General features: G+C 43.2%; 1 protein-coding gene across 2 annotated transcripts in view; it reads right to left on the minus strand.

Annotated features, from left to right (window-relative positions):
• Positions 1-952: 952 nt before the first annotated feature.
• The window catches only part of MAP3K9 (mitogen-activated protein kinase kinase kinase 9), a 77,856-nt gene continuing 59,356 nt past the window's right edge, over positions 953-19,452 (minus strand). For both annotated transcript variants that reach the window (XM_074955579.1, XM_074955578.1), the window contains 6 exons: positions 15,874-16,114; positions 14,475-14,597; positions 13,295-13,448; positions 5,663-5,775; positions 3,714-4,511; positions 953-2,002 (listed from right to left, as the gene is read on the minus strand). In XM_074955579.1, the coding sequence (XP_074811680.1) occupies positions 1,521-2,002; positions 3,714-4,511; positions 5,663-5,775; positions 13,295-13,448; positions 14,475-14,597; positions 15,874-16,114 (1,911 nt within the window). In that variant the 3' untranslated portion in view covers positions 953-1,520. The remainder of the gene's footprint in view (positions 2,003-3,713; positions 4,512-5,662; positions 5,776-13,294; positions 13,449-14,474; positions 14,598-15,873; positions 16,115-19,452) is intronic.

Below are 19,452 nucleotides of genomic sequence, written 5' to 3' on the forward strand. Positions count from 1 at the left end.
ATTCCCCCCCTCTTCTTGGAAACTATTTTTAAACTTTAACACCTTTTACCCCAGTCTTTTGCCATTATTTCTTGGTCAACTCAAGTGAAACTCCAGTCACGCGCTTTCCCTTCCTTGCTTGGCAAATGGCACATGAATTATTCAGATACCAAAGAACTAATATATTTACCTGAATGGTGGTTTTCCCATAATGAATTTACACTGCCCACCTTCCCCTCCTCAAGAATGTTTGGTTAGAGCGACACATTAATTATTACATTGAATACTGGGACTGATCTGAGACTTCTCCATTTGGCAACATGTGGTCAAAAGTAGCAATGGGGATTTGTGCTCTTCCAATTGGCTCTCAGCTTCCTAGCTCCTCGTGAATTGTCTCTAAGAATTCTATTGGAGATTTGGAGCATCCCAGCTACTGACAACAGGACAGACGAAAAGAGATTAAAGTAGGAAAGACATTAACCCAGGATAAAAGATGTAGGAGTAGGAATAGGATAGGATAAAGAATGGAAGTGGTTAGGACCTTAGCTTAATCCAGATACATGTTTTCTCCATGATATGAGGCCTCAGTGCCAGATCTGGCTCCCACTGATTTCAATGGAAGCAGGCCATTAGTATTATATGCCTGATTTTCCGAGCATCGACAGGGTGAGTAAGAACCTCACTACTGAATACATTGAGTTCTTTCTGCAAGACAAATATACCTGTCTGATTCCTAATGCTGTTGGCTTTGTTATACAACATCAGTGTGGAGAGCTTGCATTTGAGGTCACACAGAACTCAACAGAAAGAGTGAATTACTGTTCTAGCTACAGGTCCACTCACACAAAGGGACTACATTATATATATATATATATATATATATATATATATATATATATATATATATATATATAAGATAGATTTGATTAGATGGAATGTGTCAGAATTCCACATGAAAACTGCATCTGAGGAGCATTTAACAAAGAAATTTATTAGAGCCCATAAAATCCAAACATATGTGGGCCAGGTGCTTCTGCCAGGGTAGCGGGTAGATACCAGACCAACCCTGCCATAAGAATGGCATTCAGTGGAGCAAATCTCCAAATATTTGCCATTTCTCCCACTTGGACAGCCTTGGGAAAATACCAAACACCGGTACCTGATATAGTGTAATACTTGGGATCTCAGGATCCAGGTTAATACTGGGATATATACCAATATACAACATTTGTCAAGCTCTGTGAGGTCAAAAACAGAGACTTTGATACGATCATTTTTGCTTATTGCAGTTTCAAACTGCAAAGACAAGATAAGGAAGACTACCTAAAATCCCCACAGCAAAAGTCAGCAGCTTTCAGTCGCGCAGTTACATCCAACTGCAGACAAAAATCAGGCAGTCAGACAACACATTTTCAATAGAGGCAGCACCATTATATGATCTCAGTAGCATCCCTCCATTTTATCCGTCTTCAAAGTGCATTCTCAGTGCAAGTAGTATGATTGACTCTAAAGGGGCTTAGCGCCCCCTAACGGATTTCATGCTAAGACCAGAACTCTTGTTTCAGTTCATACGCTGCAGGTTTGGTTGTTTTAAGTTCAGTTCTGCATAGCGGAACCGTGCTGTCCTGGCTCTGACCCTCAACATCTATGTCCAATAGCATCTGCTCCATTACAGGAACACCCACCTGGAAAGGAAGCAGAGCAGAAAGTCCTGGCCTCTCCTCTACAGTGCTGCTGCTACTAGCAAAGCAGGAGTCCAGATTGCTTGGGGTGTCAGTACTTGAACTGTTGGCGGAGGATTCACCCCTGGCTTGGCTGGGCGACACAAACCACCAGGGATCAAGCCGCTGCCGGTTGGCTGAAGGGCGTGGCCTCGGCAAAAACTCCAAGGTCTTGGGTCTTTCCAGTGTGGAGTCCTGCTGTGCATTCCAGCGTCTTGGAGTTGGAGGAAAGACAAGGTTGGGGTCTGGCAGGCGAGGGACCTCATTTGGATCTCGACTTGGGCTGGGAGTTTTTAATACACCTATCCAAAAAAAAGAGAAGAAGGAGAGAGAGAGAGAGAGAGAGAAAAGACCTATCAATTAAGTTGGAGCTATTTAAGGCATCTGACCTTACTGCCCAGATACACTAAAGGCATGTGCAAAAATAAAATTATATATTCAAAATTCAGAACCCCCCTAGTTTTCATCTGAAACACTATATGTGAGGTAGACCACTGGGAGTTTTGACCCTTTCCGCCAGAAAATTTTTGTATTGCATTAATAAATACAGGAAACACTGAGTTCAGAATAGAAGTTCCTGTGTGGACAAATTATTAAAAAGGGACAAATATAGTTCTCCAAACAACAAAGAAGTCTATGCCCCCGTTGTACTGATTTGAGATGAGGGACTGTCCACTGGCTCCTGGGCTGTTCTGGACACACTAGTGAGATACAGCTGCTCCAATGCTATAAAATCAGATCACTTAAAGCTCATGTGGGAAACCTTAATCTTCTCACTCAGTGGCTCTGGGATGCTTCACTCTATCATCTTAATGTTCATTAAATGTATTTTAACAGAATATACATAATAAGCATAATATCTCATCATAGGAATTTGTATGTGGCGAAGAATTCCAAAGCAGAATTTATTGTTCAGTAAATGAAGTTTTAAGTTTTCACTGAAGCTATTTTTATGAGCATAAATGACTATGTTAACTTGTATCTCACTACAGACCCTGATACAATAGAACAACTGCAGCCTGATAGGACAGTGTCCTAAATAGCTACAGCCACTTAGATCAGAGAACAATTACAGTGTTCCCCCCCATATTGGTAAGGAATTTGGGATGTTGTGGAGACTCAGTCCCAGGTAAATGTTTGGAGGCAGAGAACACCTTGTACTCCCCAACAGGAACTCTCTGGCCAATGAACAAAAAGTGGCACTGGCTCAGTCCAAAAGACCTCACGTCCTTTTTTTGTTGGCTTTCAGACTAGAAGTTGCCTTGAAAGCATGAGAGGGACTTAAGGAAGGGCAAAGGCTGAAGGTGGAATCCTCAGGAATGAACAACAGAAATGACATTATACTTGGATAGTGCCTTCTGTCTAAGAAACTAATGTAGTAAGCCTCACAATACCCCTTGATGAGGAAACAGAGACGGAGACGTTATGTGAGTTGCCTGAAGTTGCACAGTGACTCAGTGGTGATACCAGGCCTCAACTGATTAGAGCAGGGGTTCTCAAACTTCATTGCACTTCAACCCCCTTCTGACAACAAAAAATAACACACAACCCCAGGAGGGGGAACCAAAGCCTGAGTCCACCTGAGCTCCGTTGCCCCAGGTGGGGGGGCCAAAGCCAAAGCCCCAGGGGTTCAGCCCTAGACAAGGGGCCTGTAACCTGAGCCCCGGCACCCAGGGCTGAAGCCCTCGGGTTTCAGCTTTGGCCCTGGGCAGTGGGGCTTTGGCTTCAGCCCTGTGCCCCAGCAAGTCTAAGCCAGCCCTGGTGACCCCATTAAAATGGGGTCCCGACCCACAGTTTGAGAACCGCTGGATTAGAGTATTATTTTATTTATTATTAGTATAAAGGTAATGCCTCAGAGCCTTTGCCACAGACCATTGTGCTAGGCACTATATAAACACAGAGTACTTACTCTCTTAATGAACAAAGGCACAAGAGGGAGGAATAGGAGAACCACTGCACCAATTGTCTGGCCTTCATTCTGAAGGCTGAGAAAGAGGAGGAGGGGAAACTTACCTGTGCCCAGTGCACCAGTTAAACAGTTACTGGGAGAGCACCCATTAGCAACCAGTTCAGCCACTTTGATGGCTCCATCAGAAGGAGTTCGCCTGTGCCCCCTTTGCTGGGCATGGGAAGAGAGAGTCACATGTGTGGGAGTCAGGGATTGGTTGGGATCCTGCTTGAACCTCTCAATGCGTACATTGACCAGCGGGTTGGTAACTACTGGCAAGGGAGCCTTGACCGTCACAGGGCTGACGGGCATCTCATACACCACAATCTCATCACTGTCTGAGCGCAGCAGGGAGCGGGTGGAGTTACATTCAGAAATGGAAGACAGGGAAAGGAGGGTCAGTGAGGTGGATGGCTCGCCCAGCAGCAACAAGGGGTCCTCTTTCTTGAAGAGCTTCCGGGAAGGTGGGCTGGTGCTTCTGCGTGGTCGCCCAGCCCGCTGGAAAATACTGTCGCGCTTCTTCTTCTCCTCCTTGGGTGGTTCCAGCTCATCCTGGGTCAGCAACTGGCACTTGCCTGCCTCCAACAGATCAAAGCCCAGGCCTGCAGCAGCCAGCACTGCCCCGCAACCGAGCAAGGCAACCTCCCACCGCTTATGCTGGGAGCCACCCCGCTTAAGGCTATTGGTGGGCGTGAGCTGAGGGGTGCTTGTAGCAGAATTCATGGGGGTGGACTCCTCATTGGCATCACAGGGTGGGCCATCCAAGTCTCCGCTCTTCTGAAATGGGATGCAGAGGTACGATGGGGTGCGCCCAGGTGAAGGGTGCACTTTGTCTCCATTAAGACACTCGCTGTCTTCATCCTCTGTAAAGCAAATGAAACATACTTTGCATTGGCATAACATTTTCACCAGAGAATCACAACAAATATGAATGGATTACAAATATGCCTTACAAATATGAATGGATTAAGCTTCACAAAGCATGCAAAGGAGGAAATGCCTTCATCTAAGCACTAACTGTTTAACCATAGTCAAATGTGAATAGGCTCTTCTGTCCAAGCTAGGCAATCCAAGACTGCACAAAAGACTGGCTGGTGAATCTTGCCCATATGCTCAGGGTTTAGCTGATCACTATATTTGGGGTCGGGACGGAATTTTCCTCCAGGGCAGATTGGAAGAGGCCCTGGAGGTTTTTCGCCTTCCTCTGTAGCATTGGTCACTTGCTGGAGGATTCTCTGCTCCTTGAAGTTTTTAAACCATGATTTGAGGACTTCAATAGCTCAGGCATAGGTGAGAAGTTTTTCGCAGGAGTGGGTGGGTGAGATTCTGTGGCCTGCCTTGTGCAGGAGGTCAGACTAGATGATCATAATGGTCCCTTCTGACCTTAGTATCTAGGAAAAAAAAAAAAAAAGCTGGCCCTTGGGTGTGAATCCAGCACTCAAAGCTGATGCAGGCTGGGAGCACTGAAAAGGTGAAGAAAAGATAAATCACATGTTCAGCTGTGACCCCTACTGGCTGACCAAGAGTAGCATTTCTGAAAAGAGCTCTTGACAGCCCTCCCAGTTGCAGCAGATTTACACATGATAAGGGCATGAATAGAAAGATAGGGAAGGAAACAAGAACCACTCCCATAGTACTTCCTGTAAGTGCAGGTGTGATCTATCCCTATATTGCAGCACCCAAATATCCTTTCCCAACAGCATTATTAACAAGAAAGATCACAAAGTTTCTAAGGAGTGCAGAGCTACCACAGAGAGCTGGACAGTGGTTTTGAGAGGTGAGAACTGGCGAGCTGCGGAGTGAGAGAGACTGAGTGTGGAGAGATGGGAGGGGAATGAACACACAGAGAAAATCCAAAAGGAGAGATGAGAAAGAGGGCATTCCTTGGGGAAATTAAGGTGAAATAGTGAGCCACCAAAGTGAAGACATTGGAGTAAGATGCCTTGGATGAATAGAATTGCTCACTCAGGGATGCGTGCACGTGTGTGAAATGAAGTACGTGGTCTGCCCTTACCCATCTCTGCTAGGCTGGTGAATCCTGGCAGGGCAGGAGTAGTTCTCTGGACCCTCCCTAGGTTTGGAGTACTAGATGACCATTGTTTATATCCATCTACCAGAGACTTCAGGCTGGAGGAGGAAAAGACAAGGGAAAAATATGTATTACACAAGACTAATGTAACTGAGTTCAAAAAAGAATTAAATAAGTTAATAGAGGATGGCTAATAGCCATTGATGAACCGAAGATAATCAGGGGTGCATCCTCATGCTCTGGGCATCCCTGAACCTCTGACTGGTCCTGCTTTGAGCAGGGGGTTGGACTAGATGACCTTCTGGGGTCCCTTCCAACCCTGATATTCTATGATTCTATGACTGCTAGAACCTGAGACTGGGCAACTTGATGAATTGGTTCTGTTCTGTACACTCTCTCTGAAGCATCTGCCACCAGTCACTGTCAGAAGACAGGATACTAAGCTAGATGGACCATTGGTCTGACCCAGTATGGCCATTCTTATGACTCTTCCCCCCTACATTTCCAAATAGTACTATTGTGTTTAGGACTGCAAGCCTGGGCCAATTCATCTCATAGACTCATAGACTAAGGTCAGAAGGGACCATTATGACCATCTAGTCTGACCTCCTGCACAACGCAGGCTACAGAATCTCACCCACCCAGTAAGACATTTTGCAACAATGACATGTTTCCACCACTAAAGAAAGAAACGAAAAAGCATCTCTCCTACTGGACTATAATGTGGCAAGCACAGGGATGTCTGCTGAGAGTCAATGATGTGTGTGGGTCCAGGACTTTACAAAATACCATTTTAGCAGAACATGCAGAGGCAATTATAGAAGGTACAGAAACTAAGCAAAACTCAGTTCTTTTACCAAAATGTTGCAACTCCCATCTTAAGGCAGGTGCAACAATATATAGTGAGCAAAGAAAATTAATCTCCAAGAATATTTCAGCATAAAACACAAGCAATAATGAAAGCTGAAAATCACTGCAGGGAATGGGATGTGCCAAGGTCATGTCTTGTATATTTAACCCTGTCCAAAAAACAATTTTAGAGCAACCAGTTAACAGTGGTAATAGTCAAACGTGTAACACCAGTGCACCTTGGAATGACTTTATTTTAGACACAACAGTCAATGCAGCCACATCATTGTATCATTAATTTTCTTCTAAATATGGGCCAGAACTAAAAGCTCTAATCCAAACTCAAACTTTAGAGGAGTTAAGATCTGCAGCTGAACTTTTTGTGACCCAGATGGATCCTTACTTTCCATCCACACAAGCGTGTTACCATCACATTGTTTACTTCCTGGGGCCACTGTCAAGCCACTGCGAATGTCAGAACTTTCAGTGGTGCAACTTTTTGGCATATCAGCGATCAGCAAGGATATCAGCACCCATTCATTGTCCTGTAATATCTGGCAGATTTTGAAATGACTTCCTTCAAACTCCTAAAGTTATAGCTCTTCACCTAAGCTGTGAAGTGTAAGACCTAGCTAAGAGAGTCAGAAGCTGAGAGAGAGGAGATCTAACCATGCTAATAAGTCAATGTCAGCAATCTCACTGTACTATGGATGTGTACAAATTACCTCAATGGGCTGGGAAAGAGCATGTTTAGTGGTCAGAGAATGAGAGTGCAAATCAGGAGATCTGGGTTATATTCCTAGCTGTGTTGTTGACTTGTGTGATCTTGGGGAAGTCATAAAATTCTCCTGTGCTTTGTTTCACAAATCTATAAAATGTGAATGATACTGACCTCCCAGGGTTCTCATGAAGTTTAATTCATTACTGGAGGCATTCTGCACTTTTTAGTGCCTTTCACCTACGATCTGGATCTCAGAGTATTATTATTACAGATTTCACTGAGTGAGTATGGATTACCTTTACTCTTTAATTAAGGTGCTCCTATAGCTCATTGGACAGAGGACTATCTTTTTGCAGCAAGGTTGCAAAGTCTACACTTGATTTTGCACATGATCAGTTGGCTGATGACTGTTATATTTGTATTACCCTGGAACCACAAATATTATTTCCAACTTAGGGGCATAATTTTAGATTACATTAAAAGCGTTCTGTTCTCATCTGTCTTGAGATATTATCATTCTTCCACATTAATCACTCCCACTAAAGTTTGTGCAATATCCTGCCATGTGTTTGAATCCAGTCAGCGCAATGTTGATCTTATGCCCCAATGGAAGGCGTCCATGTGACTTAGCAACAAGAGTGTGATTGATGGGATGACCTTTACAAGGACAAAATTCTATGTCATAATTTATTCATCCCAAGATGTGCTGTAACTATGTAATAAAACAACCTGGTAGTTTTAGTTATATTTAAGCATCCCACCTATATATACCTGGACAAATAAACACAGAGAAGGAGACATTAAGGAATGTATAGATGGTGAATGCAAGCAAAAAGGAGAGGGGGCAACGTGCTCACCTCAAGGGTAAATGCCAAGGCCTTTGATAAGACAATTAGTATGGAGTCTTTCTCCATGGAGTTGGAAGGGTATGTACTAGGTTCTCAATGTATACAGACAGTAAACAGCAAAACAGTGAATAATGCACAACTATTGTCAGTCTAGCCTTCACCTTCGTCCTGATATCCCTGAAGATTACAGGGGTGTTCTGGGCTGCCCTTTGTGGCACAGCACGACACATCAACTTCTTCTGCTTCTCTATGCCTCCTTCTAGACACAGCTTCCTTCATAAAAAAGCAGAGGTCGAAGATTCATTGGCACTGAAAGTGAGCCTTACTTTGAATATGAAGACTAGGAGTGATCAGAATAATTCCAAGACTTTGCTGAAGTTGACTAATTATTATTTTCACCTCATTCTTACATATCACTCCCATCCAAATTACAAACATTGCTACCCACAGTCCCTGCAGGCCTGACAAGGAAACTGCTGCACAACATACATGCCACTAGGGTGCGCTTGAAAGCAGTTCAACATATAAATTCCACTTGCTAAAGCACATCATCTCTGGAACAGTACTAGCTGACAGCACTAGCAGCTAAACTACCTACTTCTCCCCCGCCCCCCACCTTGGCACCCTTTTTTTTTATTTTATTTTTTTTTTTGGCTAGATTTAGATTTTTTCAGTAGCCTATTTGGGTGGGAAAGTTGATTGGGCATTCATATATTTATGTTATGAGAAAGTAGTAACTACATTTGTCTTCCCTTCCCACTAGAAAACCCGTTATCCCTCTCCTTGGGAATTCCTACAAGCTCCTTCTTTAGCCTGAGTGTTGATTAGATGTCATTTGGTCAGTAAATTGCCAAATGTGTAATGGGATCCTTAATAATGTCTAATCTGAAAGAGAGAGTCTTCAGCAATACACTGTCCTTTAAACACCATGATGGGGCATTGGTACAGTACCGACTCAGAGGAAAGTGTGTCTGCTACTGAATTTCAAACACCACTTTTTGCAGCAAATGGGTTTTCTTTGAAAGTCCCTCATCTATGTATTGATCAGGTTATGTCCTGCTTAGCTGGCGAGATCTGAAAGGGATCACAGCTCAAGGACCAATAGCTATGTCAAGGTTCCTTCTCCACTCTGAACTCTAGGGTACAGATGTGGGGACCTGCATGAAAACCTCCTAAGCTTACTTTTACCAGCTTAGGTTAAAACTTCCCCAAGGTACAAACTATTTTACCCTTTGCCCTTGGACTTCCACTGCCACCACCGAATGTTTATCTGGGTTTATTAGGAAAGCGTTGTTTGGAAACGTCTTTCCCCCCAAAATCCTCCCAACCCTTGCACCCCACTTCCTGGGGAAGGTTTGGTAAAAATCCTCACCAATTTGCCAGGTGACCACAGACCCAAACCCTTGGATCTTAAGAACAATGAAAAAGCATTCAGTTTCTGAAAAGAAGGATTTTAATAGAAGTAAAAAGTAAAAAAGAATCACCTCTGTAAAATCAGGATGGTAAATACCTTACAGGGTAATTAGATTCAAAACACAGAGAATCCCTCTAGGCAAAACCTTAAGTTACAAAAAGACACACAGACAGGAATATCCATTCTATTCAGCACAGCTTAATTTCTCAGCCATTTAAAGAAATCATAATCTAATGCATATCTAGCTACATTACTTACTAAGTTCTAAGACTCCATTCCTGTTCTGTCCCCAGCAAAAGCATCACACAGACAGACCCTTTGTTTTTTCCTCCCCCCAGCTTTTGAAAGTATCTTGTCTCCTCATTGGTCATTTTGGTCAGGTGCCAGCGAGGTTATCCTAGCTTCTTAACCCTTTACAGGTGAGAGGATTTTTTCCTCTGGCCAGGAGCGATTTTAAAGGGGTTTACCCTTCCCTTTATATTTATGACAAGCCACCATAAATCCATAAATGTCACCTTCAGTCCAACAGAACATTAAAATCACACAAACACTGACAACCCAACTGCTGGTGTGAAAAGCTGAAAGTGTCTATCCCTAGGCAGAACAAAAATCTCCCATGTCACAACAGCAGGCTGAGGCCAGGTCACTCTATCAGCTGACTTGAGCATTACTAGGGGTAGTGGACCTCAGAATTAGGAGTCTAAGGGTTTCCATCAGACACCCTAAAGTAAATATCACAAAGTCTCAATGTAAATGTCATGGCACTGTTCCAAGTTATGTTCAGCCTTAATCAGTCTCTGCCAGTTCAGCATATCAGCCTGTTATCAGATATGCATATCTCTGCAGTTCATCAACAAACTTTAAAAAGGATAAAAATAATCACTGTCATTTTTCAGTGACTGGCTTTATATAAACCTGAATTTAGAATGCAGGTTTTTTTTGTTTGTTTGTTTTTGTTTTTTTTAAGAGCTCTGGCTATCAGCCCCAGGTAGCTGAGGCTCGTGCAAAAGGGATGTGCACACCCAGGAGGTGGGGAATAAAAGGTACAGCCAGAGCCCCACCACCCAGGCTCAGGCTCTCCTTCCCCCTCCCTCAATCTCTGACTGGGAAGCAGCCCAGCCTTGGGCTCTCCCCCCACCAATCTCTCACGGGGAGGCAGCCTGGGCTTTCCTTCCTCCCCACACCCAATCCCTCACCTGGAGGCACCGGGGCTCCAGCTGTCAGCCCTGGGGTGGCAGCAGCAGCACAGAAGTAAGGGTGGCAATGATGCGCTAAGTCTGCTGTGAAAAGTGATACTGACGAATATCACTTTTTACATTGCCATCCTTACTTCTCTGCTGCTGCTTGCGTAGTGCTGCCTTCAGAGCTGAGCACCAGTGAGCAGTTGCTGCTCTCCATTCTGTCTTCAGAGCTGGGTGGCAGTATATGTATGTGTGTGGGGGGGGAGGGAAGAGTATAAAGGATTACAGATACACAGAACGGGGGCCCAATCAAATAAGTTTAAGAACCACTGATCTAGTCTGACCTTTGGTATAACAAAGCCCACAGAACTTGTTTGGAAAGATTCCTAGAGGATATCTTAGAAAACCATCCAATCTTGATTTAAAGGTTGCCAGTGACTGAGAATCCACCACAACCCTTAGTAAATTTTTCCAATGGTTAACCACTCACTGTTAAAAATTTATGCTTCCCCCCACACACTCTGAATTTGTCTAGTTTCAACTTCCAGCCATTGGATTGTGTTATATCTTTCGCTGATAAATTGAAGAGCTCGTTATCAAATATTTGTTCACCACGTAAGTACTTATATTGAACTCAAGTCATCCCATAACCTTCTCTTTGTTAAGCTAAACAGATTGAGCTCCTCAAGTCCATCACTATAATACAGGTCTTTTAATCCTTTAATCATTCTCGTGGCTCTTCCCTGAACCCTCTCCAATTTATCAACTTACTGTAACTTGTGTGGTTGTTTTTTTAAATCCCTGTTGGAAAAGACATAGCAAAGGATAAAGGAGATAAGGATTCAAGATGACTTGGCAGAGAGCTATGTAGGCAACTAAAATGACAAGAATGTTGCTAGCCAGGATTAAAGAGCACTGGCACAGCTCTGTGGGAAAAGCTTGCAAGGGGATTTTTCACCTACGTCTGGCACTTAAGTGAGTGAGCCTTAAAATTTACTTTTAACTAACCAAAAAGAAAATAAAAATGGGTAGTGTGCCTCAGAGTGATTGCAGCTTATTACAGCTCTGTTTGCACTGAACAGCCTCTCAGTCTGGCATGATTTAAATGAGCATCAAGGGCTCATCATATATTCACTGCATTGCCCATTCAGCAAAATAGTCACCATGTTCCAGATGTTGCTCTGTATGATGCTGTGACCTTACTGCGTTCATCTGTAAGAGACAAACAGTCAGTCACAGAGATAGCATCTCAGTTTTGCAGCGAACAGGATTAAGTTAATTTCAGCCACTCTTAGCAAACTGGCAAATCCCATCCTCCTAGCTCCCTGTGCACAATAGATGCTTCACCCTTTCCAGCTGTTGTTTTGCAGGGGAAGAAGTGGAAGAGATGAAGAGGTTTTCTCTCAGAGTTCCAACAAAAGGCTTCTGGACTTCAAGGCAGAAGTATTTTTCTACCATCAACATTTTTTCCTCCCCCTTTTAAATTTAATGCTGGTGAAAGGAATGGGACTGTGTGATAAATAAAGGAATTAATTCTCAAGAGTTATCTACAGAACAGATACAGCCTGAGCAGTGGCCATGCAAGCTCTCTGCACACTGTCCTGCTGATATGCCTCAAAAGCCTGGGCTAGAAAGACCACCGTTTAAGGGAGATTGTAATGTAATTTCCATGGACCATTCAATCCTTGGCTTTTCTGAGCGGGGCAATCAATGCCAATTTTGGTGGGCAGGTTTATTATATGTACACGTATCTTCCAGGAATTTGGCAAACTGACAGACACCAGACTCATTTCAGATAGGCTACTGACCAGCTATCAGACTAGCAACCTAGGGGTGAAAGGTTCTTTATCCAACCTTCAAACCTATGAGGCATCCAGTCACCTCAAATTTTTTTTAATCATATCATTAAAAATAAATACTAATCTTTTAAGCAGCATCACAAAAATGCTGAGGTTTGAATCCTGGTATACTGTCTTCAGGTAAGACTGGAACCACAGAGTAGAAATCAACAGCAGCAGACTTGGCACAACATCTCTACAAGTATACACATACTTTTTAAAAAGGTTGAAAAAATATCTGGCTTCTCTAGTCCCAGTTAAATAATACTACACGTGAGAAGGAAAATATGTATTTGAAGGGTGTAAACATGAAGGATGGAGAAGAATATTTCAGGGTAGTCCAAAGGGGGTATAATTAGAGCTGGAGGATATCGAGTTACAGAAAATTTAGACTGAATATCAGGAAAAGACACTGAATATCTGAGAGTTATTAGCTGTGCAATAGTCTCCGAAGCAAAATCGAAGAAGTCCCACCACTTTAAAACTACACTGGATAAAGTTCTGGAAAGCACACTGAAAATAACAATCCTGCACTGGACCTCTGAGGATGGATTAGATGTGACTTTACCTGTTTCTTCTATCTCTAATGTCTATGAGACTATGGATAAATAATTATTTCAGCCGAAAAGTGTGGCAGCTCTGTAGGACAGAGCTGGAGTTTTACCAGGCAGCCCTTCTGAGAACCAAGTACTCATAAGCAGCTTTAAAGTTCAGAAAACTTTGGCCATTCACACTTCCCCCTGGACCCAGTCCTGTTTGTTCTTACCCATCTTCTCCTGCAGCTATCTCCTTATGACAAAGAGAACTTGGTCCCCAGGTACGCCCTTTCTTCTTCTGGCTTCTCTTCTCTTCCTCCTCTTCTTCCTCCTTCTGTAGAACTGAGTTGCATCCCCATGCTTTGCTGCTTTCTCCAGGTGTCACTATGGAAACCAATAAGGGGGAGGGAGGGAAAGGATGGGCATGTGGGGCAGGAAAAACACAAAATGCTGCCTGCACCTCCTGAGTGGCAATGTACCACTCTTCAGCACTGGTAAAAAGAGAAGTAAGGCACAATGCTACAGACCCTGAAGGAAACGTATTAACACCACTTAACCAACCACCTGAAGAGCGTGAAGTGCTCACCAACATCAAATGATTTAGCCACACAACACTCACATGATACAGATAGATTTGTTTTAATCCTTATTTTAGAGATGGAGAAACTGGCACAGAGGCTAAGTAGCTTGCCTAGGGGTCACACAGGAAATCTGTGGCAAAGCAGGGAATAAAACACAAATCCAAAAGGGGTATGGCAAAGGCAAAGGCTATGTAATCCTCCCTCATCATGCCTCAACCCTGAGCCGGAAAAAGCACCCAGAGAGGCCTTCATAGCCTATTTAATCCTTGGGTTCTCTTCTAAAACTGCCAACAAGAGAATAGAAATCCAACTCTCAAGATGCTGACACCCACACTAATCACTAGACAACACTACCTTCATATTGCTCTTCAAAATGTACTTGTGTCCCCTGTAAGGTCTCCACTTCCCGGCTGCTTGTTATGACAGGGCCACATTCCCACACCAATTGCTTTAATTTTTCTTGAAATGTTTTTACCAAACAATTTCCATTCCTTTGCCACACACTTCTCTTTCAGCCTATCCATCTGATCCACCTCAAGAATACATTCTGAACTTGCAAATATAAATTCCATAAATTCAGTTATAGCAAGCAGGCTGTATCCCTGAGAAATATACTTCCAATACAATCAATCAGCAAGTGCCCAGAAACACAACCAAGTGAGGCTCAATTTCTGGGAGAAGGAACATTCCCCACCACCACTCCCCATAGTTACGCTTCATTCAGGAAGTTTCACCGTCCTTTCCTAAACAAGACCCAAAAATCCCCACTGCAGCGCCTGCTAGGCATATTATATTCTTCCCATGTTCAATGCTATAGCAAGCTCCTTACACTGTATGGCCCTGAGTCTGGGAATGATGGTAGGACTTGCAGGAGGACTGGAACAACTACTGATTAAACTTTTCCTTTTGTCCATGGTTGGAGATGCCTGCACTGTGAACTTGTGCTGGAAATCTGTTAAAAAAAACAGTCACAATTAAAATACTCATTCATAAAACACAACAAAGATTATTAATTCTTTCTGGTACCTTTGCAGAATGGCACTAGTGTTTCAGTGCATTTTTGCAGGCACATAAACCCCCAATTTGCACACACCCCTAATGCAGCCTGAAGATTAGTGCTTTGCATCTGGACATACAGCTGCAAAGGAGCAGCATATAAATGTGTCTAGTTGGGGACTGACATTCCTACCCATATGTACCTGAATAATTTTTTAGGTAAAAACCTTTTCATCTCATTTCCCAAAGACACTTCTGGGGCAAGCAAAAATTCACGAAACAAATGTTTACAAGATGGTTATTATTAAAAATATAATCTACCACCACCACTCTCCCCAACTCTCAGTCTCCCTTGAGAGACAGAGTTAACAGTGCAGTACATGTTAAGAACCATCTATAACATGGCTGCCAACTCTGGGTGAATTATATAAACACACACACACAGCTTTCTGTTTCTTGCCAGTTTGGAACTCCAAGCAATTTGCACATTCGGTACCCTCTCTTATCACAATGGACTCACTTCCATCGACAGCCATCCTCATTTTCCCACCCACTTTCCCAACTGTGGACCAACCAAGTGACATTTTCCATCCAGTCTCGAGGGAATGAAGCAGCAGTCTAATTCTGTATTTATTTGCTAAATAGTAATGCTGAGAAGTTGAGTGCTGTAGTCTTCATAATCTTCCCTTAGCTACCCAACATGACTCAAGAGTCCCAAGGTCATTTCCCAAACCAGCAGTGCAATGGGCTATGGTTGCTGTTCTGATATCAAACATACCCACATCAGCTTTATTTAACAATAAGATGACTCCAGAGTAGACACTTCCACCATTTTCAGGTAATACCTTCAATGAAAGTGTGCATTTGGGGTATTGTTGAACTAAATGTTGCATTGATAGTTAAAATTAAGATTTTACTTTAAAAGTGAACTTCCTGATACCAACTGCAGACTAGTAATGCGTGCTACAAACACTCAAACATTCAACATTCCTCTTTACCCATATCCTTACCCTTTGAACAATGTTAGTCACAGTGTACCCTATTGCTACCATTTCCTGTGGTTTTTCCCTATAACCACTGACCTTTAATTTCTTGATGCCAAAGAGGTTGGGATTTCTTAAGGCACATCTTGTGACCATTCTATGATTGCAGGCACAAAGCAGCAACATTTAACAGAAACTCATTCGGCACAAGAAGACCCCCCTACAACCCGGCACTGCAGCATCACTGACCTGAAGGGAGGCTGATGCGATTGCCATCTTTCAACTTAAGACGGTTTTTCTTGAACTTGCCCATGCGCTTCTTCACCTGAGGCTTCTCCTGGCACAGCTGGTGGATAATGATGTTGAGCTCCCTTTCCAGGATGTCAATCTCACGTTCTGCCAACTCCTGCTCCCGCCGCCGCAGCAGCTCCTCATGGTTCTTCTGCTGGAGTGCAGCACGGGTCAGCTCCTCCTCCCACGTGCGCAGCTCCTGCAGGGAGGAAAGAGAGGAGAATTCTATAGATTACAAGTATGACATATGAGTTCTGAAATTATTCTATCTACTAGAGGAGGAAATCCAAAGATGGCTGGAGTTCAGTACTGGCCTGGTTCACACGCTCAGCAGGGAGGCCAAGGAGTGAAGTGACAGAGACTGAACTCCACTCTCCCCCTGCAAAGCTGTCCCTGCAGCTCAGGGTTGAGGCGCTTTGATACGGCAATGTGGGAGAAGCTTATTCTGCTGCTGGTCATGATGTGTCTGATCTGTTATTCAGTCTCTACAGAGGTAAGCCAGGCACCTTTCAAACACTATACTGACTGTAAAAATAAAATAAACATTTCCAACTCCAGCATGTTAGAAATTGTTCCCTTTAACTAGTGTCAAATATTTCAGATGTAGGTGCTTTCCCTAATACTTACAATTAGATATTTAACTTGGAGAAAAATGTTTCAAGATAAAAGATTGAACACTAGAAATGTGCATCAAAAGATTCTGCTCTGCATCAGAACTCTCAATAAGCACAGAGTTGATTGGAGGCTCAGCCAGAACTTTCACATAGGCTGGCTTGTTCAGGTCTGGGTATTGCCATTATCACAGGGGAGCCGGGGAGTAAGTAGCATGGTACGTCCACATCAATGAACACAGCAACTTCAGACTTTCCACCTTTCCAGCAAGATGATGACAACAGTTGAACCTGGAAGTTTGTTTTCCAGGTATTTGAGAGAGTGGGAAGGGGGAAGACATGGGACACGGCAGCTTATTTTTGCAGGATTTGTTCAGAATTTCCAACTGTTAACTCCCCCTTGTTTTCCTGCCTAAATCAGCATCTACATTAATTTGTTTAAATTGACTTCAAAGCAGTCTAAAAATTAAATGTTCCCATCTAGCACATCATAAGACAGAAAACAAAACAAAAAACCTAGCTCCAACATAAGGCAACCAAATGGAGCAACTAGAATTACTGGTGCAGGAAGTGAAACAAGATATAATAGGGATAACAGAAACGTGGTGGAATAGTAGTCATGACTGGAGTACAGGTACTGAAGGGTATGTGCTGTTGAGGAAAGACAGAAATAAAAGGTATAGGCAGTGGAGTAGCATTGCATATTAATCACAAGGCAGACTATAAAGAAATTAGAAGAGATGGAATGGAAAGACAGAATTTGTTGGGGACCAAAATCACTTTGGGGAAGAAAAGTAACAGAGGCTCCAATGAGATAGTGCTTGGGATATGCTGCAGACCCAAAGGATCCTATTTGGATATGGATAGAGACAACTAATATCTTTAATGAAATAAGTACTAGTAGGAATTGTGTGATTATGGGAGGCTTTAATTTCTATGATATAGATCGAAGGATAAGTGCTACTAATAACAGTTGGGCCCAGATATTGCTCGATGTGATGGCTGAAAGTTTTCTCCACCAAATAGTCACCAAACCAACAAGAGATTACGCCATTTTAAATTTGGTATTGGTAAGCAACAAGCACCTCACAGAAGAACTGGCTGTAAAGGACAACTTTGCATCAAGTGATCATAAACTAATTTAGTTGACACTAAATGGAAGGATAAACAAAAATAGGTCTGCAAGTAGGATCTTTGATTTCAAAAGGGTAAACTTTAAAAAAAAAATTAAGGGAAGTAGTTAGGGAAGTGGACTGGACTGAAGAACTTAAGGATCTGAATGTGAAGGAGGCTTGGAATTACTTTAAGTCGAAGTTGCAGAAGCTGTCTGAAGCCTGCATCCCAAGCAAGGGGAAAAAATTCATAGGGAAGGGTTGCAGACCAAACTGGATGAACAAGCATCCCAGTCATCTTATTAAGAGAAAGCAGAAAGCCTACAAGGAATGGATCAACAAGGAAAGCTACCTCTTGTATGTCCCAAAGTATAGGAGAAAAGTGAGAACTGCCGAAAGCTAAGCAGAGTTGGACCTTCCAAAGGAAATTAAAAACAATCATAAAAGATTATTTAGCCATTTAAATAAAAAGGAAATATGGAAAGAAGGGGGACCACTAAGCACTGAGGGTGGAGTGGAGATTAAAGATAATCTAGGCATAGTCCAACACCTAAATGAATACCTTGCCTCGGTTTTAATAAAGGTAATGAGGATCTTAGGGGGTAGTGGCAGGGTGGCTAATGATAACAAGGTTACGGAAGTAGAAATCATATTAGGTGGAAGCTTATAGGACCAAAAGTTTATAGGACCAAATTGGCGGGCCTGGATGATCTCCATCCAAGAATATTAATGGAACTGGCACATGAAATTGCCAACCCTATAGCAAAGGATTTTTAATGAATCCATAAACTTGGTGGTTGCACACTGTGACTGGAATATTGCTAATATAGCACCTATTTTTAAGAAAGGAAGCCACAGGCCCATTAGTTTGGCCTCAGTTGTATGCAAGGTCTTGGAACAAATTTTGAAAAATGAAGTAGTTAAGGACAGAGGTAAATGGTAACTGGTATAAAATACAACATTGTTTTACAAAAGGTAGATTGTGGCAGACCAACATGATCTCTTTCTTTGAGAAGATCACAAATTTTCTTGACAAAGGAAATACAGTAGATCTAATCTACCTGGATTTCAGTAAGGCATTTGATACAGTTCTACATGGGAAATTAGTTAAATTTGAGAATATGGGGATTAATATGAGAATTGAAAGGTGGATAAGGAACTGGTTAAAAGGGAGACTATACTGGGTCATATTGAAAGGTGAACTGTCAGGTGGCGAAATGATACTAGTGGAGTTCCTCAGGTATCTGGCTTGGGACTAATCTTATTTAACATTTTCATTCATCACCTTGGCACAAAAGTGGCCAATAAAGTGGACTAATAAAAAAAAGTGGACTAATAAAATTTGCAGATAACTCAAAGTTGGGAGGTATTGTCAATATGGAGGAGTAGAGGCGGGTAAAGGTTTCGTGGGGCCCTGGGCCAGACCAAGTGGGGGTCCCTCTTCACCCCTCCTTCCACCCACAGTCCCACCCCAATCTGCCCCTCCCTGCACCGCTCTGCTGTGTTCCACACACAGTCAGCCCTATTCTGCTCCCCTCCCCCAGCAGCTCCACAACCTTGTTCCTTTCTGCCCCTCAATCCCCCCACTGTAGCCCCAAGACCAGAGAAGCTCTGTGCCCTTCCCCCCTGCCATGGCCCCAGACCACACCTGGGAGTGAGAGCTCCCCTGGCCCTGAGGCCGCAGCAGGGAGCTGGAGCTCCTCCAGTCCCAGGGCTATAGTCGTAGTTTGACTGCTATATTTGGGGGGTGGGGGTTAGGGTGGTAAAGCGCGCCCATACACACGCACATGTGCACGCTGAAGCCAGTCCCCTTG

Source organism: Natator depressus, chromosome 6 (assembly GCF_965152275.1).
Source record: "Natator depressus isolate rNatDep1 chromosome 6, rNatDep2.hap1, whole genome shotgun sequence".
Lineage (NCBI taxonomy): Eukaryota > Metazoa > Chordata > Testudines > Cheloniidae > Natator > Natator depressus.